This window comes from Microcaecilia unicolor, chromosome 10 (assembly GCF_901765095.1).
Source record: "Microcaecilia unicolor chromosome 10, aMicUni1.1, whole genome shotgun sequence".
Lineage (NCBI taxonomy): Eukaryota > Metazoa > Chordata > Amphibia > Gymnophiona > Siphonopidae > Microcaecilia > Microcaecilia unicolor.
Genome location: NC_044040.1, coordinates 48,992,908 through 49,020,571, shown reverse-complemented (window position 1 = coordinate 49,020,571; position 27,664 = coordinate 48,992,908). Strand labels below are relative to the sequence as shown.

Here is a 27,664-nt window from a genome sequence, read left to right as displayed (position 1 = left end):
TATCTGGCATACTCTGGGCCACCAATGCGCTATTCACCATTCTCTGGTTTTCTTGGGCTTCAGGGTCAAATGGGGTGTATGTTCTGTAGGCTTCAATTAGTCGCTCTAGAAAGGCCCCAGGGGATTCAGTTGCCCCTTGGAGAATTTCAGAGACCTTTGCCAGATTAATGGGCCTCTTTATGCCTTTCCTCATACCTTCCAGTAAGTCCCGGCAATAGCCAGACAACAGTTCATAGTGCTGCCCATCATTTGGATCCCAATCTGGAGCTGCGCGAGGAAACCGAGCTCTAACCCATCCCTCTGGGTCCTGTATCCCCCCGGGGACACGCTCTCGCGTGATGGCCTCAGCATTTTGCAAAATCTTCCGCCTCTCCTCAGTTGTGAAGAGGGTCAGGAGAAGTTGTTGACAATCAGTCCAGGTTGGGTTATGGGTGGCCATAATGCTAGTCACTAGGTCCACCACCGCCTGAGGCTTTTCAGTATAAGAGGGATAATGCGTCTTCCAATTCAGGAGATCGGTGGTTGTGAAGGGTACATACTGATAGGCCTGTGCCTGTATAACCTGACCCTGATTATTAGGATCCGGTCGAGTGGTAGTTACCTGACGAAGTGGCAGAACTCTCGAGGAGGTGGGAATGGAACCTGAGGTAGAGCTAGGAGCTACCCTCCTATCATGCTCAAAGGTAATTGCAGCAGGTCTAACCCATTCAGTGGAGGTGTGTTGAACCCCTGAGGGATGGGGAGGGGTACTCATAGACTGAGAGGTGGTCACAGGTGAATCAGTCCATTGAAAGGGATGCCGGGCCCCTGATGAGTGGGTAGGGGTATTAGAAGGAGAGGCTGGGCTGTCGGGAGTTGAGGAGTCAGGGAGTGGAACCCAAAACGGGTCTTCAGAGGTTAACAGGAGAGGATTTGGCACAGAAGGGTAGAGGCCAGGTGAAAAGTCCAACCTAGGGTGTGGCAGGTTTGGCACAGGAGGGGAAGAACTGTCCGGAGAAGCCTGTGCTGGAGAGGCTTGGGCTGGGTGGCGTGGATCTCTGGGGGCGGCACGGAACCCCAACAATGGGCCATAAGGTGGCGGCTCAAGGTCTGAGGGGTCATCAGAGAGTATGGGTTTCTCAGACAGGGTAGGGGCGGAGGCCACCGATTGGGTGGTAGGCTTCCTAGGGCTCTTTCCCTCTTCTAGTTTAGATTTTCTAATCTTTCTTTGAACACGGCCTAACATGAATTTTACTGGGGATCCCATATAAGTTTTCAACCAAGAGGGAGGGTCAGTCACAAGGCTGTCCCAGGAATCTATATAAGGGAGTTGTTCAGAATATTCTGGTCCTCCTACTACTATGCTGTAGACCTTCCGGATTACTTCAATATCTAAGCTGCCACTAGGGGGCCACCCCACTCCCATAGATGGCCACTCAACTTCACACAAGGTTCTTAAAGTACCTGAGCTTAAAGTCTGTCCATAGTCATTAATTAAAAATCCTTTTTTGAAATTTCTAAGCATACAATCTAGGGGGGTAGCAATTGTTCTAGATGATGTCCCACCCATAATGCTTACAGTTACAACACACAAAGAGGGAAGGAGTTTTGAGAATGCAGTAAGAGGTCTGCACTCTTCTAACATTCAAGCATCACACATCCCATACAGAAAATCCCACCCAACAATTTCAAATTTCTCAGATACAGATAAGCTCAAGCGTTTTCGCTTCTAGTCCCCGCGACTAGAAGGTACTAGGGCCTTTGCTGAGAATTGATCAGATTCTCCTTCCCTCTTTCTTGAGGGGCTGGTTTACAACTTCCTAGCTAGGATTACAATACAAAATACAGAATACATACCCGGCAAATGTTCTCCAGTCAGTTGGGTGCTGGGATTAATGCAGGATTTATCCCACCGCTGCCACCAAGAATTGTTGCAGGAATTGGGATAGGAATTTGTGATGCTTCAGGAGTCAGACAGCACACACCAGAATGAGAGAGAAATCTTCTTTATTTGCCAGCAAACAAAGCAGGACATCAGTTCTAGCTCTCTTCTCCTCTCTTAGCTCTTTGTGTCTTTCTCTCAGCTCTCTGTGTCTTTGTCTCAGCTGCTTCTCTTCTTATGCTGTCTCTCCTGTTGTCTTCCAGCTTTCTTCCTTTCTTCTGAGCTCCTTCTGACGTAAACTGCTTCTGCTCCTACTTAAATAGGGTCCTAAGCCCTCCTCCTAGCCTAGCCCCCTTTACTCCCAATTGGTTTAAGGAATAGATTGGTCACCTTGCCTCAACCAATCATTACTTTTGAAATATCAGTTACATAGGTTTGGTATTCCTCAAACTGACCCAGTCCTACACTTAGCTTATAATTAATCAAGGAGACGAGAGCTAACTAGCCCTGACCTCGTTCACCTATCAGCTTATATATTAAACCAGCCAGAACTGCAGATAAGTCTAACCACATGTTGATCTCCTCAACTGCAGTCTTAAACAGCAGACAAAGAGTAATACAGAATTTAACAGACATTCTACATTTAACTACACAGAGTAAACATATTCTAAATATCAAAAACTTGTAAATACTAATCTATTGCCTCTCTCTAAACAGTATTTCTTCTAAGCATTTTAAACTAATCCTAAACAAACAGCCTGCTATATACCGGCTCATAATAGAATACATGTGTTTGCTTAGCAATCCATCCCTCACAAGGTTGAAAGAAATTCCTGTGTCTGACCTTTCTAACCCAGCCCAGCAAATGTAAATAACTTAAACCAGATAACATTCCTTCACTTGCTAGCAGAACTGAGAATTTAAAATAATATCTGAGCACCTTTAAACAAAATTAACCCTTCATATGATTTCTCAGAATTATTCAATTTCTTTTGCTCACTGCCTCAGTTCGTCTCCCCACATCCTTTGCCTAAAAGAAAAATCAAGCACTCTTTCACGCTGCTGGTCATCAGGAGGAGCGGGAACTGGCAGATCAGCTTCCTTGCACCAGCAACAGATGGTCCGCAACTCACTGCAGTCCCAGCTAGGCATTACCGAGAGCTGCAGTCCTCCCATTAGATTTTCCACAGTAAAGGTAGGGACTGCTTCTGTGCAGGGGGTCGGAAAACAGCTGTGCATCGCCTTGCATACACATTATAATAATTAGATTATAATAGCTTCGCATTCCATTGTGACAGGAAAATAGCTTCAAAAACCCTTTTGTGCATGTCGGGTTTTACTACTTACTCGCTAAACCGGCTAGAACTAGTGTAAAAACCACATTGCTGGCTCGTTAGGTTTAGTGCATCTGGGCCTAAAGTTGAGCACACAAATGTGGCAGTGCAGCCAAATTGCATGTGCAACTTAATTGATTAACAAGCCAATCGGCACGGATAACTGGCAATAATTAGAATTTATGCACATAACTTTTTAAGCTTATTCTGTAACGTGGTATGTGTAAATTCTAATGCATGGATCTCAAAAAGGGGTGTGGCCATGGGAGGGGCATGGGCGTTCCTATAAATTGCACTGTTATAGAATATGCACAATATACTGAATGCATGTTATAGAATTTACACCAGGTTTTAGTTGGCGTAAATGGTCGTACCTAAATTTTAGTCGCAGGAACAGGCACTATGGCTCTCATGATCAAAAGCAAACTCTGGCGCTAGAGGCTGTTAACGCCATACTAGCGCCAGAGTTTGCAGCCGACCCATGATCAGAGCCCTCGAGCGCCTGAAACAGCGCATTCGAGGGCTCTCAGTGCAAGTAGCATGCAAATACATGCTAAATGGCGCTTAATGCATTCATCCCCAATGATCAGCGACCAGCGCGCCAAAGATTGGGTCGCTGGCTGCAGCAAAATCAATGCCAGCTCCGAGCTGGCGTTAGATTTTGCGGATCATTGGGGAGGAATGGTGAGCCCTGTCCAGCATGCAGTTGCATGCTGGCAGGCCCCCCTTCCCCCCCCCCCCCAAGGCAAAGTCGAACGGGGGGCTGGAGGTCCGGTGGGTCTCCAGCCCTCGAAGCCCCCAGAAATCGTCGATCCATCAAGGGGGGGGCTGGAGGTCCGGTGGGTCTCCAGCCCCCGAAACCCCCAGAAATCATTCTTCCATTGACAGGGGGGGGGAGGGGGGCTGGAGGTCCGGTGGACCTCCAGCCCACCCCAAATCCTCCCCCCAGCATTGTCTTTAAATTCCCTGGTGGTCCGTGGTGTCGTGACACCCCCCTGGCCCCGTCCTGGCCCCCCTACCTTTCTGTTGGAGGAGGGACACAGCCTGCCTGCCTTCCTCCTCTTCCAGTCAGTCGACGCCCAAAATGGCGGCGCCCAGCACCGCCCACTGCATCCTGGGATGCACTGGGCAGGGCTACAGACCATGTAAGGGAGCGATTCCCTTACATGGTCTGTAGCCCCGCCCAGTGCATCCCAGGATGCAGTGGGCGGTGCTGGGCGCCGCCATTTTGGGCGTCGACTGACTGGAAGAGGAGGGAGGCAGGCAGGCTGCGTCCCTCCTCCAACACAAGGTAGGAGGGCCGGGAGGGGGCCAGGGGGGGTGTCACGACACGACACGACACCCCCCGTCGATGGAGCAACGATTACTGGGGGTTTCGGGGGCTGGAGACCCACCGATCCTCCAGCCCCCACTCCCCCCCCCCCCGTTGCTGGGTGGGAGGGTGGGAGAGGGTTTGGCCGGCGGTGGCGGCGGCCACGAGGTTTTCTGGGGGTTTTGGTGGGGGGGGGGGCCTCGTTGTTCGGGCCAGGCTGTTTGACAGGTTTGGGCTTTTGACAGCACAGACCTGTCAAACAAGTGCGGGAGGATTGTGCTGAGCGCATGCTCGGGCGCAATTCTCCCGCACTTCAACATGATAATCAAAGATAATAGCACTGCTTAGATTTGCATGCATTATCTTTGATCATCGATGCAGAAAAGCCCTGCGCTGTCCCGGCGCTATTTTTAGGGCGCTGTTTGGAACAGCGCAGGGCTTTTGATCATCTGGGCCTATGTGTATTCTATAAACTGTGTCCAACTTTAGGCAAGGTTTATAGACTAGTGCTAAGTATATATATATATTTTTTTTTTTTTTTGAGCCATATATAGAATCTGGCCCTTAATGCACAGTTCGCACATGCCAACAGGCTACTGCAAAACACACTAAAGCATTTTGCAGTACTTTGATTGTGCTATTTTTTTTAAATATTTTTTTCAGGTGGCCTGTCATGGGTGGAGAATGGGCATGAAAGCATTAACCAACTAGAGCCTTCACATTAGTGCATGCTAACTGGTTAACATCCCCAAATAGCAGGCAGTAAGTGTTACTGTGTTAGTTTATTGCGGGTACCATATACTAGATTTGAACATTAGTGCATGACATCTAAAAAAAAAAACCCCCCACCACACAAAAAAACCACGCTTTAAAAATAGGCCACAGTAAATCTGGGCTTAGCACGTGGAAGAGTGCTACATTAAAATGCACTAAGCCCAGATTTCACCACATCATAAAAAGGGCCCTCCCCCACCTCTTATTAGGTTGAGAGTAAGCTCATTTTGTATAAGTTTGAGAAACTGGAATTATGAATTAGCAACACTTTTCTTTCTTGTTCATAGGAACCATCTTCTGAACAGTACGCTGATATTATCAGATATTGTAAAGGGTGTCTGCTTCCTCCTCTTGGGTGGAGCCAGCAAGCCTGCGGGGCTCCCAGGGTTCCTGGACAGAATACTGCTGATACTAGGACTCAGGGCCAAAGTATTTTATTGTCAAGGCAATTTCATACCAAAAGTCATAATTCATTCTTCATAACAAAAGGTACAGCCCTCTTAATATAGTCTTCAAAAGAAAAAGGTACAGTCCTCATAAGATAATCTTCAAAAGAAAAAAAAAAGGACAGTCCAGGTCCCAAAATCCCTCAGCAAACGCTCAGCTCCTCAAGACCTCAGGTCTTCTATTAGGGCATTAGCTTTCCCTTCCCCCTCCTTCAGAAGGGTTTAGTAAGAGTTCAGCACACTTCTAATATAGCACAGCAGTTCAGAACAAATCTTCATGGACAGTCTTTGCACATCAAACCAATACCACAAATCACCAGCCTTTTCACAGCACAGAGGGAACCCTTTAAGGAGCAGGGTTGGCAGTTTCTCCCACCTCTCAGCACCACGCCTGATGTGACCTCCTCCATTGCCTTCATGTGCTGGGCAGGGCAACCTTTGAATTCTCCCACTCTATGGAAGCTGGCTCCTCTCCCTTGGACAGCTCTAGTGGCAGACTACTTCCTTCCTCCACATACTCCACGGAATCTCTCTCTCCCTGCGTCTCCCCTCCCCCCTGGTGACTGAGTGCCTCCAGGAAATCTGCTCTCCCCTTCTCACAGCTGGGGGGAATTATATACTGATGGCGAAGCCAGGGAAACTGAGCTTCATCCTTCCCTCGCCCTCTAGTGGGGAAGGGAGTAACAGGCTCACCCTGCCTCGAGCCATTGCTCCCCCTGCTGGGACTGGGAATCCATTCCATCTTTTTAGGACTACTCTCCTCTCTCATTCTTGCAAGGCCTTCTGGGACCCGTAGTTCTGGGTTCCACTGCTTCACTGGGGAATCTCTGAGGTTTCCCTTGTCACAATACGCATTTTTTAACTTCCTATTTAGTATTCTAAAGCCCTCATTGCTACTACTACTTAACATTTCTAAAGCGCTACTAGGGTTACGCAGCGCTGTACAATTTAACATGGAAGGACAGTCCCTGCTCAAGGAGCTTATAATCTAAAAGACAGGTGTACAATCTAAAGACAAGTGTACAATCTAAAAGACAGGTGTACAATCTAGAGACAAGTGTACAATGTAAAAGACAAGTGTAGAGTCATTGCAACGTTGGTGACCATTTCTCACAGAAAGCAATTCATTTTGTAAATGTTATTTTTCCCAAATTGTATCCAATAAAGTACCTTATTCAGCTAAGTACCTATTTGATAAGTGTCCCTAACAGGCCCTTTTAACAAACAACAGTAAAAAGTGGCCTTAACGTGCCTTTGACTGCTGGGGTAAAATAGCCAAATTTTCTATTTTTATTTTAAATGACTACGTGCTAATTTTGCCATTAGCACATGGCCATTAGTGCGTGAGCCCTTATCGTCACCCTTTATGTACGTGGTAAGGGCTCACGCACAAAGCACGTACTAATTGGTTAGCAGATGGGAATGTAGCTGTGCTAAACAATTAGCAAACAAGCCCATTCTCCACCCCCAGACTCACCCTCAACATGTGAGTAGTGCACATATCCCAAAATTATCACAAGACACCTCAGCACGCCTCATGGTACGCCATTTTTTTGTTGCAGTAAGCTTTGTAAAAAGGTCTCTACACTTGTTACTAAAATGAATGTTTCTCTTCAAATGAGTTATCTTGTTTTTATTTATTTTATTTTGTTGAATTTACTTTCTTCCAAGTTTCAAGACTTTTCCTTTCTTCTACATCTGGTGCAAATTTTAAGAACAAAGTTCACTCTTTATATTTAAAAAGATGAATTTTAAAACTCATTGTGCTATTAAATTCACAGCTCTTAAGGTACCTAATGTGAAGTTGTGTCTTTAAAAGAACACTGGTTGGGGTGTGCACACCTATGGAGAAATTAGTTCTTACCTGTTAAATTTGCTTTCCTTTAGTCCTTCCGGCCTGGCCCCGAATGTGACTGATGGGTTGTGCAAGCCTTCCAGCAGGTGGAGACTGAAAAACTCTGACTCTAGAGAGAGCCCATAAGAGCCCTGGCTAACTAGAACTAGACTCAGTATTATTGTAACAAAGCAGAAGAAGAGAAGAACCATATTCTGTGCAACCAGGAAACTTGAGCAGCCACCAAGGACATACTATCAGTAAGCATGTGCCTCCATCCACAGGGACTGTATTTCTCTTAGTAACAACTGAGACTACCGCATCCAATACAGGAGGCTCGAGAAGGAACTTGTTTGAATTAGGAACTGGATAGAGATGAACCACAGACCTAGCGAGCCAGAAAGGAGAATCTGGCACATCCCATTGAGCCTGAATAATATCCCTTATAAACTGGTACATAGGGAAAGTCTTACCTGGTTTTCTAATACCCTTCACCAAGAGATCCACCTTACAGCCCTCCACGGCCATGGGATCTTCTTCCTTAAAATTCAAGGTAGAGGACACCAAAGAAATAAGCTCCTACAAATCTTCTTTGTGAAAAATTCTGACCACTGAAGGGTCATCACCTGGTAATAAAGACCTTCTCCTAAATAAATCAGTGCCCTCCAGTGATGGCACCTCCTGATCTGGCTCTGAAACTAGATCTTCCTCAAGATCCCAGGACCCCCCTGGAACGTTGGGCTGAAACCACCTTTCTGTCTAAACACCCAACCTAAAGAGACACCTTCTGTAACTCGGGAGCAACCCCCCCCCCCCGGCAGTCCTGTTTGCATCGACGGAGCTAACCCTTACTGCTCCGGAGTCTAAAGCGACTGAGAGGTAGGCCACTCCTCACCCTGGACTGAGCAGACAAAACGGTGGCGTTTCAAGCCAAAACAAGGCCCGGTGCCTTATCTTTACTGGCTCCGGTGTCCTGCTGCACCGCGAACACCGAAGAGGAAGTGGAGTGAGAAAGACTGGCCTCCACCGAATTCTCCACAGCAGTGCAGTATTTAGAGACACCACTTGCCCCAAGGCCCCGCCGCTGACAGACCACATAACAGCAGATTTTCTCTGCCATCATGCCGTTCCCCTGCAGCACTGAAGCAGCTCTTCATTTTTTTCCCCCAAAGTGGGACTCCGCTACTGATACCGGATCTACAACAAACAAGGAATAACGCCGCACCACAGGCCAAAAACAGAGCTGCTCTGTTTCTTCACGCCCGACTCCTGTCCTGTTTGTCTTTGGTTTTGTTTTTTTGCGACTGTCTCTCCCAGGCCTCAAAACACTCTTCCAATGAAAAGGTTGAGGCAAGCTCTCAGGGCACAGCAGTTCCCAGCCATGCAGAGAAGCAAATGGGATGAGGGGGGAGGGACCCGGCCACCCGAGTTTGACACCTCCGAGGCTGAGACCTCCCCCCCTCCCCCAGCAGGCCTCAGCCTCCCAGTAAGAGACACCAGTGCACAGAATAATAAAACCTAACAAACACTCTGAAATTAAAATACTCTCTACCCTAAATAACCTTTCCCTTTTTTTTTCTTTGTAAAACCAAGAAAGAAATAGAGCAGAGAAAAGAGACTAAAGGGCTCAACACCTTCACCTGCTGGAGACTGAAAATATCGAGTCTAGTTCTAGTTAGCCTGGGCTCATATTGGCTCTCTCTAGAGTCAGAGTTTTCTGTCTCCACCTGCTGGAAGGCATGCACAACCCATCAGTCACATTCTGGGCCGGTCCGGTGGGATCTATGGAATTTTCAGTTAGGCATGTTTTCATTTCTGCAATGTAATTTGGTCCTTCCTCTAACTCAAAACTCCTACTACCTTAAAAACAAGAAAAGAAAATACTGTCTAGCCTGCTCTATTTTTGGAGCATAGTTAAACCTGGTTATCAGGCTCTCTCTACTCACGGTAATTTTTTCCCTGTTTAGTAAAGCAAAACTTAATTGGTTTTTTTTTTTTTAATATAGGAGATCAATACATTGCCACTCACACCACTTATTTCTCACATTCCTGATGTGTTTAGCATCATTCAGGTTGCAAGCATTTTCCCTTCCTTCCACTCTCTTAATTTAATGAATTAGCTATTTCTCCGTTTTTGCAAAAGCACATTTTTAGGTTAGGTCCAAGAATGGGTACAGTGTCCAGGCAAGACAGAAAGCTCATGTTAGGAAAGAAAAACATTTTAAAGCACACCATGTGCCAAGGCTAGTCTAGTCTGAGTTCTTGTTGGCTTTGCTATAAATATCCCTTTTACTCAGATCATCCCATCAAGATACTTGGGATTCACACCTTTGGTTAGTTGAAACTCGTGATGTGTTTCAGCTCCAGCCTTATTAGGGTCACATATAGGTGAACAAAAATTACCCAGGCAAAAAGGGAAGATGGGGGGTGTGGTGAAGATGGCCTTAAATATTTGTGGGCCAATGTACAAAGCCTTATGCCAGCACTAGAGGCGATTAGCGCCGGCGTTAGTGAGCGCAGAATGCTCAGAGGCCTGTAGCACAGGAGACAATGTGTGTGCCAAAGACTAGTACAAATAGTATGCAAATATAGTCAAATGGATGTTAATTAGGCCATTTCCTATTCCCTTCCAATGCGCAAAAAAACATTACACAAAACAAAGCTGCCCTTACCGCTGAAAACCTAATGCCAGCTTTCAGCCCGTGTTGGGTTTTTATTTAAATTTGAAAGCAAAAGGAAGCCTGTGCAAGCTTCTAAGTTCTGGTAGTGAGAGACAAATTTAAAAGAACACATTGGCGCCTGTTTTCTGTGCTTAAATGTAAGCTTTTCAGGTGAAAAAATTTTGAAAAGCTTATATTTAAAGCACAGAACAATGCTGACGTGTGCTTGACTTCTGGGTTTGCCTGAAGAAGGTGTACAGGAGCTGTGCTTATCGCAAAACTCTTGTGTGCACTAACCAGGCATGTTCCTCCCCCTTGCTTTTAGTCAAACAGCACGCTTATCATTTGCATCTTTTTACAGCTGAGCACTGGGGACTTATTTCTCAGCACTGCTCCAGTGGTATTGATCAGGCGCTGTTCCAGTTAGCGTCAAGTTCGCATCAGCCCATTTATTGGACAGTACCACAAAAAGTTCTATCTGGCATTTGTGTGGACAAGTTGGTCAAAGCTGTACAAATAAGTTCCACTGAATATCCAAGATCAATTATTCACTTGCTGGCTCCCAAACCTATCCTGGAGACCCCACATCCAGTCTGTTTTTCAAGATATCTACAATGATTATAAATGAGATATCATAAGAGTCTATGTGCAAATCTCACACATTCACCATAGTTGATATCCTGAAGAACATAATTGTCTCGGTGATCCCACAGGTTTCAGAAACCTTGATTAATCCCGTCTTCTCACTTCCTCACTCTGACACCAGTTCTATCTATGTACAGGGTAAAATGGAGACCTATTTCATATTGACCCTGGCTGCCAGAGTTCCTCCACTGCTGCTGCTCCCAGCAATCAATAAGTCACCATCTGGCGTTCAGAACACTCTCTCCCCATCTCGTTCAGCGAGCGAGATAAGTTGAAAGGACTCAGAAAAGAGGCCATCCAGGAGGGATGAGTGCTGCAGAGAGGGATCCGACTATCCATGCTCTGCATGCTGCCTGTTAATTCCTACACTCTTGGACTTGTACTGTAACTAGGAAGGAAAGGTACATATGGCTATATATGCAGGAGAACTGAGCTTGTCTCTCTTGTTGCTGCCAGTTCCTTAGAACAGATCGCTCATGTTGATCTGAACCTGAGCTTCAAGAGGTGGCAATGTTTCTGTATCAAGTCTGATAGCAAATACTGGCTGGGAAACAATAGCCTAAGGAATATAATGGCAGTGGGTTTTCATATACAACGGATGTTATAATGCCGTTGTATCGCTCCATGGTGCGACCGCACCTTGAGTATTGTGTTCAATTCTGGTCGCCGCATCTCAAGAAAGATATAGTAGAATTGGAAAAGGTGCAGTGAAGGGCGACTAAAATGATAGCAGGGATGGGGCGACTTCCCTATGAAGAAAGACTAAGGAGGCTAGGGCTTTTCAGCTTGGAGAAGAGACGGCTGAGGGGAGACATGATAGAGGTATATAAAATAATGAGTGGAGTGGAACAGGTGGATGTGAACCATCTGTTCACACTTTCCAAAAATACTAGGACTAGGGGGGCATGCGATGAAACTACAGTGTAGTAAATTTAAAACAAATCGGAGAAATGTTTCTTCACCCAACACGTAATTAAACTCTGGAATTCGTTGCCGGAGAATGTGGTGAAGGCGGTTAACTTAGCAGAGTTTAAAAAGGGGTTAGACGGTTTCCTAAAGAAAAAGTCCATAAACCACTACTAAATGGACTTGGGAAAAATCCACAATTCTAGGAATAACATGTATAGAATGTTTGTACGTTTGGGAAGCTCGCCAGGTGCCCTTGGCCTGGATTGGCCGCTGTCATGGACAAGATGCTGGGCTTGATGGACCCTTGGTCTTTTCCAAGTGTGGCATTACTTATGTACTTATAACTGAAGTCTTCTGTTCTGCTCTCTTGTATTTAAAAGCTTTAAAGTACTTAGAGGTAATTTTGAATGGCAGTATATAACATTCCATAATAAATATAAGATAATACTGACCCATAATGAAAAACATGAATTTGGCTCTTTATTTAACCCATATCGTGATCTGAATTAGAAAGCCTTAACATTTTTCTAAATATTTACACACATGTATACACAGAAAGTAGGGACGGCACATCAATTACATTTTTTAAATCAAGCGATTAATCACAAAGTATCCCCCTCACATTTTCACCTGTACAGTGCAAAATATATAGACAGCAAATATAAATTCTCAAAACCGATATACTGTACTTCAGTTACTAAACTGAAAATAAAATCATTTTTCTTACCTTTGTTTGGTGATTTTATTCTTCTAATCATATTATTCCCTGTCTGTGCTCTGAACTCTGTTTTCAGGGCCTCCTCTCTACTCAATATTTGTTTTCTCTCCTCCTCCTCTCTTCTTCACTTCTTGCCCTATTTTATCTTTCACATTTAACTTTCTTCCTCCTCATATATGTCTTGTTTCCATCTCTTCCCTTTCATTTCCCTTTATCCATGGGCACCAACTACTCCCTCCTCCTGTCTCTCCTCTCCTCCATGAGCAAAATCTCTTCCGTTCCCCTCTTCCCTCTATAGGCATCAACTCCTCTGGTCATGGGCACCATCTCCTCCGGTCTCTCCTCCCCCTCCGCGGGCACCATCTCCTCCGGTCTATCCCCCCTCCTCCGGTCTATCCCTACCACTCCATGGGCACCATCTGCTCTCTTCACTCCCTCCCCCCCCTGTCCATTGGCACCATCTCCCCCCATCTCTCTTCCCTTCCGTTTCTCTCTATGGGCACCATTTCATCCTTTCCCTTCCACCCCTCTCCATGGGCACCATCTCATTTCCACATACAACCCAGTGGGGTGACTAAATGCTTTGGTCTGAGTTTCCTCCCTCCCCCCCCCCCCCCCCAGCATATTTTCCTCTCCTACCACTCCCTCCCCAGGTGCCCCTGCAGCTTTTTCTCTCCAGTTGCCCCACATTCTCTAGCATCTCATTCTCCCTTCCCCCCTCCCCCTGGCATTCCTTTGAACTTGCCTTGTACACAAGGCAGCATTAAGCATAGCTGCTCCTCTGTAACCGGAATCCTCCTTCTCTTTCCCCTTAGGAAACAGAAAGTTTCATCAGAGATTGCAGGACACTAGAGAAGGAGGGCTCCAGTTACAGAGCAGCAGCATGTATTTAACTCTGTTGTGTGCACAAGGCAAGTTCAGAGGGCTGTCAGGGGGACAGAATAAGATGCCAGAGAATTTGAGGTGGCAGGAGACAAAAGGCTGGTTGTGGAGGGGGGGGGGGGGGGGGGGAGGAGAGAACACAGGGTGGCTGGAGAGAAAAAGCTGAAGGAGCGTCTCTGGGGAGGTGGGGGGAGGGGGACAGCAGTAGAAGAAAAAATATGCCAGAAGGAGAAAGAGCCTGAGAGACTAGGGAGAGAAAGAAAGGTAGCAGAATAAGGTACAGGCAGCTTGATGCAATTAACAAAAGTTAAAATTTTAACGTGTTAATCCTGTTAAAAAAGCATTATGCAGCCCTAACAGAAAGGTAAGACAACTTGGTTTAGTGCATATGGTAATTACTGTGCAATTTCCTCAGTTTACTGATATAAAAATTGACACAGAGTTGCAATTTACAGACTTAACACGCAAATCTCTTTTCTAGGAAAGAGACTATAAGAAAATCTGATAAAGATCAGAATGTTCACAGGAAATGAACTACTCAATTCATGAAACATAGCTTCAATAAGCAATTTCTGAGCCTACTCCTGCAAAGCAGGGAGGCTCAATTGTGCGCATTTAGAGCCAGCTTTTCTACAGAAAGTGCTCTTAGTTCATCATCATCAGACATAAACACATCAGACTTCTGATTTGATATCTATGTCTTCATAATAACAGACTACATTTGGATGCCCGAGCGCTGATAATATAGCTTTAACATCTGGATGCACAATTAAATCCATTAAACAAATAGGAGAAAAAAAAGAATATCCATTAAACAAATAAAAAGAAACAAAATGGTTCAGGTTGACAACATTATCCTGATGCTATGTGTACAGAAAAGGCAATGCTAGAAGTTTCTATGCTGAATTGTGTTTCAAGGGCAGCCAAATGAACTGTGCTTGGAACTAAATAGCACTTTACTTACGCCTTGAAAGATTCTCCAGTTTCAAATGGAAAACCAAAACAAGGCAGTTAAGATGATCATGTAACACAAAGCTTGACTGCCCAAAGCGGAGGTTTACTGCTATAAGAAGGCTTAATTCTGTTCTCTGAACTACAGGCAGCACCCACAGCTGATACTTCATCTGAAAGATCATCTTCATGTAACTCACGGAAGCTCTCTTCTTCCTGGTAAGGCTTTTCCAGAAACTTCAACACCTGCCTTACCTAATTGAACACATTCAGACAGTGGCAAAGTTACAATGAGGAAATCATACTGGTTTAGGTATACTATTAAATTCACAATCAACTGTTTACCTCATATTATAGAAGAAACATTCATGACATAAAACACTTTTGCCTGTAATATAACATCCAATGGAGGGAATGTTGGCAGCCTGCTTACTTTAGACGTACTGGTTATAGTAGTTTTTCTGGTGTGTTCCCTTTCAAGACAGACACAGTCTAGAATGGAGTTTTTGACAAATGGAAGAAGAAGGGGGACAACTCATTTCTCCCATCTGTTGGAAGAGGGCAGATTTTTTGTCCTTTAATGATCTGCTGATGAGGGATTTCCTGGCAGCAATGCAAATATTATCTTCTTTAAATCCTAACAGTCAACTGAGCAAATAGTGTGTATTGAAATGGAGGAAACGCCTCAACAGACTCCTACTTTTTGGCTATACAGCTCTTTTACTTAAAGGAGTTCTCACTGTCATCATAGGCACAAAAACCTCCGTAGTGGAGACCAGACTGCAGTGAAAATCGCCCATTGAGAATTGTCATTACCATGGACCCTGAAGCAGGTCGGGAGAGAAGTACCGAAACCTTGGCCAATGTTGGCCGTGGGAAGGAGACTCAGCGATGGCAGTTTGAAGACGGTTCAAACACAGAGATTGATTACTTAAGACTTTTTTGGATTAAAGAAATGATAACAACGGAGGTTTTTGTGCCTATGATGACAGTGAGAACTCCTTTAACTAAAAGAGCTGTGTAGCCAGAAAGTAGGAGTCTGTTGAGGCTTTTCCTCCGTTTCAATACACACTATTTGCTCAGTTGACTGTTAGGATTTAAAGAAGATAGTACTTGGGTAGTGGGATCCTAGCTGACGCTCATTTATATTTAGTAGGTGTTTCTAAGCAATGCAAATATGACATTTCATGAGAACTAAGGGTATTAAACATGGGGTGGAGGTGGGAATGACATGTGGAGGAGTTTTGGAGGTCTGACTTGCCTGAAGGGGACGATCATAAAAACTGAAGAGACCAATCACTGCTGGGGTGAAATAAGTAAATGGCAACTGACTGCTGTGTTGCACTGAATATTCAGCTCACTGAGAAGAGACAGCAACCTCTTCTTCACCCAAAGGGCTTCAGTGACACTTTTGGCGGTTCAGGAGTTTAGATGGGAGGGAATTTCCTACACAACGTTTTTCAGAATTTCCTTCCTATCCTACCAAACTGAACAGGTTCTCACTCGGCACTGATGGAAATTGCAGCAATTATCCCATCTCCCCTCTTCAGAAAGTCCTCCAGGAGCTAAGAATATTAGTTCATTGACACCCCAACAATCCTAGATGTACCAACAGGAGTGTAGCAAGCCCGGTGCGCGCCCTGTGTGACACGCCCCCCAAACACTGCTAATGCACCCCTGCCCTGCCCACTTTGCAAGGGAAGACAATGGAAGGAGCTTGATTTCCACGTCCCAGTTTCCCTTGTGCGGCCTCACCACCTGCACGTAGCTTGCTATAGCCCTGCATACCAACCACAGGCCCTCTATACTGCCACAAGTGACACTGCTGTTGAGCTACAGGATCACTATCTCGTAAGATTTTATGGGATAAATACTACTACTACAATTAAACACACATAAAAGCTAACCTACAATATTTCTCAGCAGAAAAATTTCATACTGTACCTCTGTGAAATCTCCATTTTCAGCTGCTTCTATGGCATTTTGTGCAATATAATTTCTCAAGATATATTTTGGGTTATTAGAATTCATCATCTTCACACGAGCAGAATTAAATGCTTCAGCACTGCCAACACACGCTCTCTCTTTCTCTAAGCGGGTGCTGAAAGTACATAAGAAATTGTCCAGATTTATAGTAAAGTGGATATAAAGTTCTTAGAAAAAAAGACTTTTTTAAAAGTACTCCCAGTTTCAATTTAATACACTATAGTCTGGATTTACTAAGGCAAGTGATTATGTTTAGTACTTGACAAGAAACCAAAAGACTTGCTGGACATTATTCAGCCGGCACAGTTTCCGGTGACAGGCACTGAATATCTGGGGTGTTTTTTGGCCGGCTTAAACCTAACCGGTTATGTAACATTCAGTGTTAGTCAATTAAATTTATAGCAGCCAAAAGATAGGCCTGCTATTTGGGAGGTCCAATTTATTTATTTATTTTTGTTACATTTGTACCCCGCACTTTTTCCCACTCATGGCAGGCTCAATGCGGCAGGCAATGGAGGGTTAAGTGACTTGCCCAGAGTCACAAGGAGCTGCCTGTGCCGGGAGTCTAACTCAGTTCCCCAGGACCAAAGACCACCACCCTAACCACTAGGCCACTCCTCCACTCCTAGACCGTCAAACTTAGCCAACAATGCGCTGAATATTCGCGCTATAGCTGGTTCGATTCATAATGTATTCCCTATAGCCATTCTTTCATTTTAAATTTGATTGTCTATTTACAGTCTATCCTGTTGTGTGTGCACTTGCAAGATGACTGCATTCTATCCCTCTATATATGTATGTTTCTATCCTGTGAATACTTTAGTTTCTTTCTGTTTCTGGTATTATTTGTATTGTACACCACTCAGTTCTGCCTTTCAGTTCGGACAGTAGAGCAAGACTAAATAAACCATAACGCGAATATAACTTACCTGTAAGCAAGTATTCTCCGAGGACAGCCGGCTTCATATTCTCACATGTGGGTAGACGCCGATCCATGTCATCCAGTCCGGCATTTATGCCAAAGTAAAAAACAGAGCTTTGCGAAGCATGAGTCGTGCTGTACTTTAAAATTAAAGCAAAAACAAAGAAAAATAAAATAAAGAAACAGACAACTCCAAGGGCAGGTGGGCGGGTTTGTGAGAATATGAAGCATGCTGTCTTCAGAGAATACCTGCTACAGGTAAGTATCTTCGCTTTCTCCGAAGACAAGCAGGCTCTCAAATTCTCACGTATGGGGAATCCCTAGCATCCAGGCTCGCTGAAAACAACAAACATTGATCAACTGGGTCTTGCAATGGCGAGGACATTACACAGATTAACCTGAAACTATATACAATCTGAATGAAAGTGCAGCCTGGAACAGAATAAAACGAGCCTAGGAGGATGGAGTTGGATTCTAGACCCTAAACAGATTCTGCAACACTGACTGCCCAAACCGACTGTCACATTGGGTATCCTGCTCAAGGCAGTAGTGAGGTGTGAATGTGTGGACTGAAGACCACGTCACAGCCTTACAAATGTCTTCAATGAAGGCTGACCTCAAGTAGGCTACCGACACAGCCATGGCTCTGACATTATGAGTCGTAACATGACCCTCCAAGTCCAGCCAGGGCATAAGTGAAGGAAATGCAATCTGCCAGCCAAACTGAGATGGTGCGTTTCCCAATAGCGACTCCCATCCTGTTGGGATCAAAAGAACAAAAAGCTTGGCGGACTGACTGTGGGAGCTTGTCCACTCCGTGTAGTAGGCCAATGCTCTCTTGCAATCCAAGGTGTGCAAGCTGCTTTCCCCAGGATGGGCATGAGGTTGGGGAAAGAATGTTGGCATGACAATCGACTGGTTCTTGGAATTCCGACACCACCTTTGGCAGGAACTTAGGGTGCGTGTGGAGAACTACTCTGTTGTGATGAAACTTAATATAAGGTGCATCCACTACTAAAGCCTGAAGCTCACTGACCCTATGAGATGAAGTAACAGCCACCAAGAAAATGACCTTCCAGGTCAAGTACTTCAGGTGGCAAGAATTCAGTGGCTCAAAAGGAGCTTTCATCAGTTGGGTGAGAATGACATTGAGATCCCATGACACTGGTGGAGGTTTAACAGGGGACTTTGATAAAAGCAAACCTCTCATGAAGCGAACAACTAAAGGCTGTCCTGAGATAGGCTTACCTTCTACATGTTGATGATAAGCACTAATTGCACTAAAGTGAACCCTTACGGAGTTGGTCTTCAGACCAGATTCTGACAAGTGTAGAAAGTTCTCAAGCAGGGTCTCTGTGGGACAAGAGGACCTAGAGCCCTGTTCTCATACCAGACGGCAAACCTCCTCCATTTAAAAGAGTAACATCTCTTAATGGAATCTTTGATGGAAGCCAGCAAGACCCGGGAGACACCTGTCGCGTTCGTGAGTCCTTGTGCCGGGCGGAGCACAGAGACGAGGAACTCGCACCTGCGCTCTGCTGGGCAGCCGAGCAACCCCGAGGCTTTACCTGTGGTGACCACCATTCCCCAAGTGTTGAGCCCCCAGGTGCGGGCGGGCGGCCGACAGGACTTTCGGATGCAGGCAGGGGTCAGAGTCAGGCAGCAGGCAGAGAGTAATTGGGTCCAAGCTGTGGTCAGAGTCAGGCAGCAGGCAGAGAGTAATCCGGGTCTAAGCTGTGGTCAGAGTCAGGCAGCAGGCAAAGAGTAATCCGGGGTCAGACAGTGGTCAGCAACGAGGGTCAGCAGAGAAACACACAAAAGCACAAAGTAAACCTACCGAAGTAGAAGCCGAAGCAATGAAGTAGAGAGTTCCTCAAATAGCCCCCACCATTAAGAGTCAAGAAATCAGCTGGCAAGGGAAGCCTCCAGTTGGCTGGTCTGCTGGAGGAGGAGGAGCCTGGCAGCGAGGTTCCCATCGATCCTGTGAGGCAGGAGGTGGAGCAAAGGGTTCCAACGTGGCAGCGAGGCTCCCATCCAATCCCTTGAGGCAGGAGACGAAACGAAAGGTTCCAGCGTTGCCGGGCCCATAACAAGCCCGAATCCCGGGCACGAATCCTGCGCCCAGAAAGAGAGGGTCGGGGTGACTCTCGGAGCGCCGGCTCTGCCAAGATGTCTGGCGCTCCATTTCGCGGGAGCGGAGAAGTGAGGCCGGAAGCACCCATCAAATGTGCGCCAGCTGCGCCAAGAACGGCCGGTCCTCCACTTCGCGGGAGCAGAGGTGCGGAGCGTAACCGAGGTGAGGAGTGTGACAACACCCTCCGAAAGACCCAAGGAAGCGAATTCTAAGCTCTCAACATCCAAGCTGTGAGAGCCAAAGACTGGATGTTGGGATGTAGAAGTGACCCATCGTTCTGAGATGCAGAAGTGACCCATCGTTTTGAGGGTCAGAACACACTCCAATCTCCACGGTTTTTCAGAGGATAATTCCAGAAGAGGGAACCAAATCTGCCGCGGCCAATCAGAATCATGGTTCCGAGGTCTTGCTTAAGTTTCAACAAAGTTTTCCCCACTAGAGGTATGGGAGAATATGCATACAGAAGACCTGTCTCCCAATTGAGTAGGGAGGCATCTAATGCTAGTCTGCCGTGGGCCTGAAGCCTGGAACAGAACTGGGGGACCTTGTTGTTGATCTGAGTGGCAAAAAGTTCCACTGGAGTCCCCCACACTTGGAAGATCTTGCAGGCCATGCCCATGTGAACAGACCACTTGTGTGGTTGCATTATCCTGCTCAGACTGTCAGCCAGGGTGGTGTTTGTGCCCACCAGATAAGTGGCTTGAAGGAACCATATCCCCCGCTGAATATTTACGGATAGCCAGTTAAGTGCTATTAAACTGGCCAAGAGCTGTTCCTGGCCAGTTAAATAAAACTGAATATTGGACGGATGGACTCTATACAGCAAAGTGTAGAGGTACACTCTCAATAACAATGTTTGTCCCACTTCCTGGGACTGTATAAAATACCATAATGTATGCAGACCTGAACCCCAATTTCCTAAACTGTTGTCCAAGTCAGAGAGCCAATCTGCAGTCTCCAAGCTTAAACGCAAGTGGAAGGAACCATTCAGCTTGGAAATGACTGAGCTTCATCTGGCAGACAACCACTGTGCTGGACTACAGATGGAAGTATTCCCTCTGCTTCATTAAGGCTGAAGTCATATTAGATTGTAAGCTCTTTGAGCAGGGACTGTCTTTCTTCTATGTTTGTGCAGCGCTGCGTACGCCTTGTAGCGCTATAGAAATGCTAAATAGTAGTAGTAGTAGTAGTCAATTGATTTTTTTTTAAATCCAGGTACTCTTAATTATTCCACTGGTATACTAGCTTATTTCTTGATGTTAACCACAAATTGTAATGTTTGAATTGCTATGTCATATAATAATGTTGCAGACCTCATTTGTGCTATGTTGAAGCAGTGGTGATGGCAGAAAATGGGGGGGGGGGGGGGGGGGGGGGGAGGGGAGGGGGACAGGCATATCTAATTTAGATGATTATGTTAAGGAATATTTATGTTTCTTCCCCCTTAGTTGCATTTTTAATACTAATAAAATAAGTTAAACACTCTTTATTTGTATCCTGTCATCTCACCTGTATTTTTGCAGCCACTGTTTCCAGTGCTCTCTGTTCCTTTTCAGTAAATCACTGGATGTTATTTCCTGCAGCTTGGTATACTGTTCTATATTGTCTAGCTGCTTTTTGATATTTTCTCTTGACCCAATCATTGCAAACAACTGTGGATTTGACTCAGCCAACATAAGCATCATGGAAAGCTGCCTAAAAAGAAATATTGAATATAAGATCAGTAACTATAGAATAGATTTAATGTTTTCAAAGACTATACATTATGAGATACAACTGGTTAAGACTACAGTGCAAGACTGCCTTTAATGTTCTCAAACTGCAGATCTTCAATTCAGTTTAATTTTTAATAGGGCTGCATTTTGATTACAATTTTTAATTGTAAATAATCACAGATTAAATGCGGGACATAGCCAGCAGTCCATTGAGGGGCTCAGGGATGGACTGGGGGAATGACACATATTTCCCCTCCCCCCCATTAGAAATCATACCTTTGCTGGTGGGGATGACAAAAGCCCCACCAATCGAATAAACTGTCAAAGCGGCCCCCTTCCTCCTTATGCTGCCTCAGGAAAAGTCAGAGGAGTGCCTCCACCCGCCGATGCCAGTATTCCCTGAACATGCTCAGTTCATGCACAAACTGAGCATGCTTGGGAAGTGCAAGCATTGGTGGTTGAGGGCAACCTGCTTACTTCCTCGCTCCTAAGGCAGTACAAGGAGGAAGAGGGTGACTCAGGCAACGGATTTCTTTGGCTGGCGAGGCTTAACCTACTACACCAGCCACTGAACAGGTTACAGCAGCTCTGGAGGGTCCTGAGCCCAAAGTGGGGGCCCAGGTCTCCAAGGCCCCCCCCCCCTTCCCCTGTGGCTATGTCAGTATTTCTGAAGTCGGTCCCAGAGTACCCCTTGCCAGTCAGGTTTTCAGAATATTCACAATGAATATGCATGAAAGATTTGCATATAATGGAGGCAGTGTATGCAAATCAACTTCATGCATATTCATTGTGGATATCCTGAAAACCTGACTGGAAAATACTCCCAAGACTAATCAGTGGCATAGCCCAGTGTTTCCCAAGTCAAAGGCCCAACATCTTCCTTTCTCCCGCCTCCAGATCCATAACTCCCCCCTTCCTCCCTCTACCCTTAGGTCTATTACCTCTCTCCCAACCCCCAACCGCCCCCCCTCCCCCCGAGTCCAACACCTCTCTTTTTTCTTTCTTCCCTTCACCCTCTCCACCTCAGGTCCATTACTTCTCTCCCTCTCTTTGAGCCCAACATATCTCCTTCTCCTGCCACTTCCCTCCATTTGGCATCTCTTCCTATATCCCCCTCCCCCAATGCACAGTACTGCATCTCTCCCTCCCCTTTTAGCCCTGCCTGCAGTTCTCCCTCCCTACCTCCCCTCCCAGCCACTCAAGATTCACCCCGAATGGCACAAGTGCCAACACAATGCGGTCCCAAGCAGTGAGTCAGGATCCCTCTCCTACACCAATTAGAACTTGCAGCCCTCCAAGTGGTTCTGAGTCAAACTTTAGTTGGATTTACCACTGCTGGCTGCTCTCTCAGTCCCTACATGTCATACCCCAGATGAGAAAGTCCTGGATACTCTGTCCCACACCCTCCAGTAAACCTTTTTTTTTTTTTTTTTTAAACTGTTGTGCTGGAAAAGGAGAGCTCCAGAGGAAACAGGAGAGAGATGAAGGGAGAGAAGAAGTAAATTTGCGGTGCAACAGAGACAGGGATCTGAAGAACTCCAGAGATGACTCTGCAGACTTAAGCCATATGCAACGCTCAACTGGGAACCAGTTAATCAACTGGACCAGGAGCAAGTCACTCAGAACTAGAGGCAAGTGTATCCATCCACCAGGAAATACTGAGGAGCTGGACTGAATGTCAAGAGAGATGTGCTATCAGCTCAGTTTTCAATTCTCTATCTCCACCTGCTGGTTGATGAACAGAACTATCCCACAGGTTCTGTAATAGTGGGAATCTATGTAACAGAAAGTGGGTTACTACCAAACATGCACAATAATTACACTCTAAATTTGGTGGGGTGGAAGAAACACAATGCTTAAAATTTCACCTAATATGCTTAATAACTTTACAATGGCCCTGACTCAGGTTGCTGAGAGGTCTGGCAAAATTGTTGAACTGATTTCTGGACTCAGAAATGGATTATGATTATGTCATAACCACATTCTGTAAGCCACTTTGAGCCTGCAAATAGGTGGGAAAAGGTGGGATACAAATGCAATAAATAATAATAATAATAATAATTCACAAGACTGCAGAAGGGCACATATTAACCTCTTCACAAGAGTGAAAAAGTTAAGAAATATAGGCCAGTTAACTTACTTAATGGAGACTTAAAAGAACAGGATGGCAAGGCATCTTGAATCCAGCAGTATGCAGCATCTGAGGCAGCATAGTTTACCAGCGGCAGATAGTCAAAAGAAATTGTCATGGACAAATCTGATCAATGTGACCAATGAATTTGATCAGTGGCTTGTGCTGCATTGTGGTATGCTTAAAACCTTCGATTCTATAGCACATAAGAGGCTCAAAAATAACTGAACAGCCTTAAGACAGACTCAAGGTAGCAGGCTGGATTAGAAACTGATTAAATTGAAAGGTAACAGAGTGGCAGTAAACTGAATTCACTCTGAGAAAAAGAGGCAACAGTGAAGTGCCTCAGCGATCTGTACTAGGGCAGATTCTTTTCTAGTGAGTGATACTGCGGATAGGTTAAACGAAGAAATATGCCTCTCTGTGTGTAGCATTACGATCTGCAACAGAGTGGATCCCCTGAGAGAGCAGACAAGTGGGATCTATGAAAGCTTGAAGATTGGGCAAATGTCTGTCAGATTCAATGCAAAGGTGCAGAATCATGTGTTTTGAGTGTTGAAATCAGAGAGTGGTACACAGTGGATGGCGAGACAGACTTTAGGATGACTATGTCCAGTGATAAAGGTAACAAAGTAACATGACAAAGTTGTTGCCAAAGCTAGAAAGATGCTAGAGAAAAGCCTAATAAATAGAAGAAAGGAAAAATCCATAGTCCGCTACCGAGATAGACATGGGGGATGCCACTGGTTGCCCTGGGTTTGATAGCATGGAATGTTGCTGCTATTTGGATTTCTGCCAGGTACTTGTGACCTGTATTGGCCACTGCTGGAAGCAGGATACTGGGCTAGATGGACCATTGGTCTGATTTAGTATGGATGTTCTTATGATCTCATCTAGAATTGCGTATACTGTTCTGGAGGCAGTACCAATTGGTATAGACATGATGGAGACAGCACAGAGAAGACACCAAACTGGTACAGGATCTACACAAAAAGTCTTACACAACTTAAATATACAGGTGAGAAGAGATGAGGGATATGACATACACATTCAAGTATCTTAAAGGTATTTAGTAATGCTATAAACTTATTTTCAGAAGAAAGAAAAGTTCTAGAACAAAAAGGTCACAGAATGGGACTCCAAGAAGGTAGACTCAGGTGCAACATTAGAAGTATTTATTCATGTAAAGGGAGATGTTATTATCCTCCAAGTGGAGGTAATAGAGACAAACAGTGATAAGGTCAGAAAGACACAGGACAAGCATAGATGATTTCTGGTTATGAATTGAAAAGAAATATCAGCTGGTGTCTATAGTACTGCAGCAGGAATGGAGCTGAGAAGACTGAATGGAACTTGAGAGCCATATCTGTCATAATATTATATGTAGTGTTACAAAGGTGATGCTAAACCAAAGTACAGTGTTCCCCCAGTCACCACAGTGGGACAAGTAAATTCAGGAGGAAGTTATCAATGCTATTTTAGCACAGGTACATTTCATCCAATGAGACTTAGGGTCAAAAAGGGGGCCGACGCTGGCATCGGAATATGTTTTACATGAGCGTCGAGGCCCCTTTTTACCGCAGCTGGTAAAGGGGAAGTCTCACTTTCCTACAGGAAATGGCCATGCAGCAAGTAAAGCACATGCCGTGCAGCCATTTCGGGGGAGCCCCTAATGCCACCACTTGAGGTGGTGGTAAGGGCTCCCGCATTAACCCAGCAGAAAGCACTGCCCATTACTGCTGGGTACACTCCGGAAATGATGGCACGCTAGGGGTGGGAAGTACCACCATAATGCTGCGGTAGCCCAGCAGTACTTCCTGTACAGCGAGCGGTAAGGCATCGTTGGACTTACCGCCACTTAGTAAAGGAGCCCCAAGTTACTAATAAATAACCCATTTTAACAGTAGCCCACAATGATAACTTCCCCCCTTAAATGAATCTGGTGTATACTTCACCACTGCTGACTTGGAATATGCTTGTAGTTTCAATAGGCCAATAAGCACACAGTTTTTTCAAATAATAAAAAGTTCCATCCTCTAAGTAAACCCATTTTATGTTCAGGTTTATCTATTTACACAAATCAAGGCCAGCATAAATTGTTTCATTTGTGTGCTCAACTAGATTGTAAGCTCCATGGGATGTTTTTAGCTCTTATCTACAGTGGAAAGATTATTAGTCTATTTAACTTTCATGTCAAGACTACAGATGTGCTACACATGGATCCTTTCTCCAAAGGAGGCATTTCAAAACACACAAGTACTTTCTTTCACTACACCTTGGATCCATCTTAGGCTTGAAAGCTACTTTAAGTTCTTCTATGGAGGCACACTCTTGTTCAATTTTATCCAGGAAGGTTTCCATCTTAATCTGGTTAGATATGCCTTCGAAAGAGCTCAGTAAACGAAAAGCATTTGTAAAATCTGCACCTGAAAAAGAAATAAAATTATAACAAATTGTATTGCATATTTCATTCAAGCAGTATCCTCTACACTCTACCTCAACCAGGGGGCAGTGGAAAATATTTTTCCCTGGGAAGACAAAATAAACCGAACTCTGGCCCTGCCTCCCTCATCTTGTAGTCTGCTAATTTGTGTGGGGCCATGGCCCTTGTGGTCCATGCTGTTCCACTGACTATGACCTCAAGCATATATGCAATCATTTCTAGATGACTCAGAACAACATTTCTGGTCCCCTGATTGCACGAAAGCTTACACTTCCTCCTTATTTCCAGCCCTTCTTTGTATCGATAAAAAGTGTACATCGATAAAATAAGTTTATCGATGTACAAGGAAATAAACTAACTTGTCTAATGTCACAGAATCAGTAGCAAATGGAATCTAAACTCATGCTCTGGAAATTTCTCTCTCAATACAGCCAGCTGGATTAAACCTTCCCACCATATTGTTTCTAAAGTACATATAAGAAGCGAGTAGAGTGGAATGGATAGATGTGAATTGCTTGTTTACTCTTTCCAAAAATACAAGAACTCAGAGGCATACAATGAAGCTACCAAGAAGTAAATTTAAATGGATTAGGAATTGGTTATTGGACAGAAAACAGAGGGTAGGGTTAAATGACCATTTCTCTCAATGGAGGAGGGTGAATAGTGGAGTGATGCAAGGATCTGTGCAGGGACCGGTGCTATTTAACATATTTATAAATCGTAACAACGACCAAGGTGATTAAATTTGCAGATGACACAAAACTGGTACTATAAAAATGACAGAGAAAGGAGCCCAAAATGATAAAGGCGATGTAACAAAAAGCTAAATACAATAGATCATGGTTCTTCAGTGTGATGAAAAACAGACGAAAGAGAGGGGCTCAGGTAGAGACTTTCTCCTCCCATCAGGTGGAGAGGGGTCCAAGGGTCGCTATATGACCTCTTCTCCGCAAGGCAGTCCAGCTCTTCCGCAGAATCCCATGACCAGTCCGTGTCAGCGAAATAGTCCCGATGGAACGCCTGAGAATGCGCCTGTCTTGGCTGTCTGGAAGGATGTCCAGGCCTTGAGGTTAGGAACCAAGATGAAAGCTGAATTCTCGAATTTGAGGGAGCTTCCTCTCCTGATGTCAAGTGTCAGCATGCACTGGGAGGTACTGACACTGATGCATCTCGAGACAAGAGGGTCATAGGCCGCCTTTCAGGCGAAACATGGGCCTTGGGGTCAGAATGGCTGAGTGCTGCAGTTGACCAAACATCCTCGATACCTGAGCACTTTGGAACTGTAGCAAACTTGCTAATTCCTCCATCAGCATGGCCCAGAACGGTCATCGATGACAGGCACTGGTAAGGCTGTGGCTGGCGTCAGTGTGGAGACAGACTGCTGAGTTGTTGGCACTGTATCAGAAGTGGGGTCCTGGCTGCACAGGGGTTGAGGTGACAGCACCAGAATAATAAAGGGGGAGTAGTCCTCTTGGCGCCGACGCTTTTCGGGTACCAGCAATGCCTATGTCCCGGAGTTTCTGGCACCAAGTATCAAAGGGGACCAACGTCGATGTTTCTTGGCTTCGCCCAATGCCTGACATTGGGGTCCCTTAGTGCTGAACAGGACATCATTGAATCCATGTGTCCTCGGTGTTGAGTCCAATGCAGATCGGTTCCAGGGCTTACTACTAGCACCAGATGTCGATGGAAACTGAGACCTCCTCGATGCAAAATGTGCCAACACTGAAAAACTCTATGGGGTCTGTACGTGTCTGTTTATCAGCCCGATTGAACTACAGCGCTTTATTTTGACATTTGCAGTATTTGAGTTTGTGCTGCTTTGCATGAATTATTAACTTGATCCCTGATGTAGGCGGATGTAGGCAGTGTGATACGCTGAAACACGGACCGTGTCGGGTCCTTTAATATCTATATCAATAAAGTACTCCTTCATAACAGCCGAAGTGTTGGATTCGTCCTTTGATCAGCCTCTACTTTTTCCTGTTTGGTCATTTTAGCGTGGAG

The 27,664-nt window shown here is 45.2% G+C and overlaps 2 protein-coding genes across 2 annotated transcripts in view; both read right to left on the bottom strand.

The window, feature by feature from the left end:
• The window catches only part of LOC115479073 (angiopoietin-related protein 1-like), a 68,730-nt gene extending 55,435 nt beyond the window's left edge, over positions 1-13,295 (bottom strand). Inside the window, 1 exon segment of the mRNA XM_030216811.1 lies at positions 13,239-13,295. Within this exon segment, the coding sequence (XP_030072671.1) occupies positions 13,239-13,264 (26 nt within the window). The 5' untranslated portion in view covers positions 13,265-13,295.
• SELENOO (selenoprotein O) overlaps positions 12,234-27,664 on the bottom strand; it is a 45,655-nt gene continuing 30,224 nt past the window's right edge. The window contains exons 6-9 of the mRNA XM_030215904.1: positions 25,490-25,640; positions 20,878-21,063; positions 16,271-16,427; positions 12,234-14,581 (exon numbers count right to left, since the gene is read on the bottom strand). Coding sequence (XP_030071764.1) covers positions 14,387-14,581; positions 16,271-16,427; positions 20,878-21,063; positions 25,490-25,640 — 689 coding nt within the window. The 3' untranslated portion in view covers positions 12,234-14,386. The remainder of the gene's footprint in view (positions 14,582-16,270; positions 16,428-20,877; positions 21,064-25,489; positions 25,641-27,664) is intronic.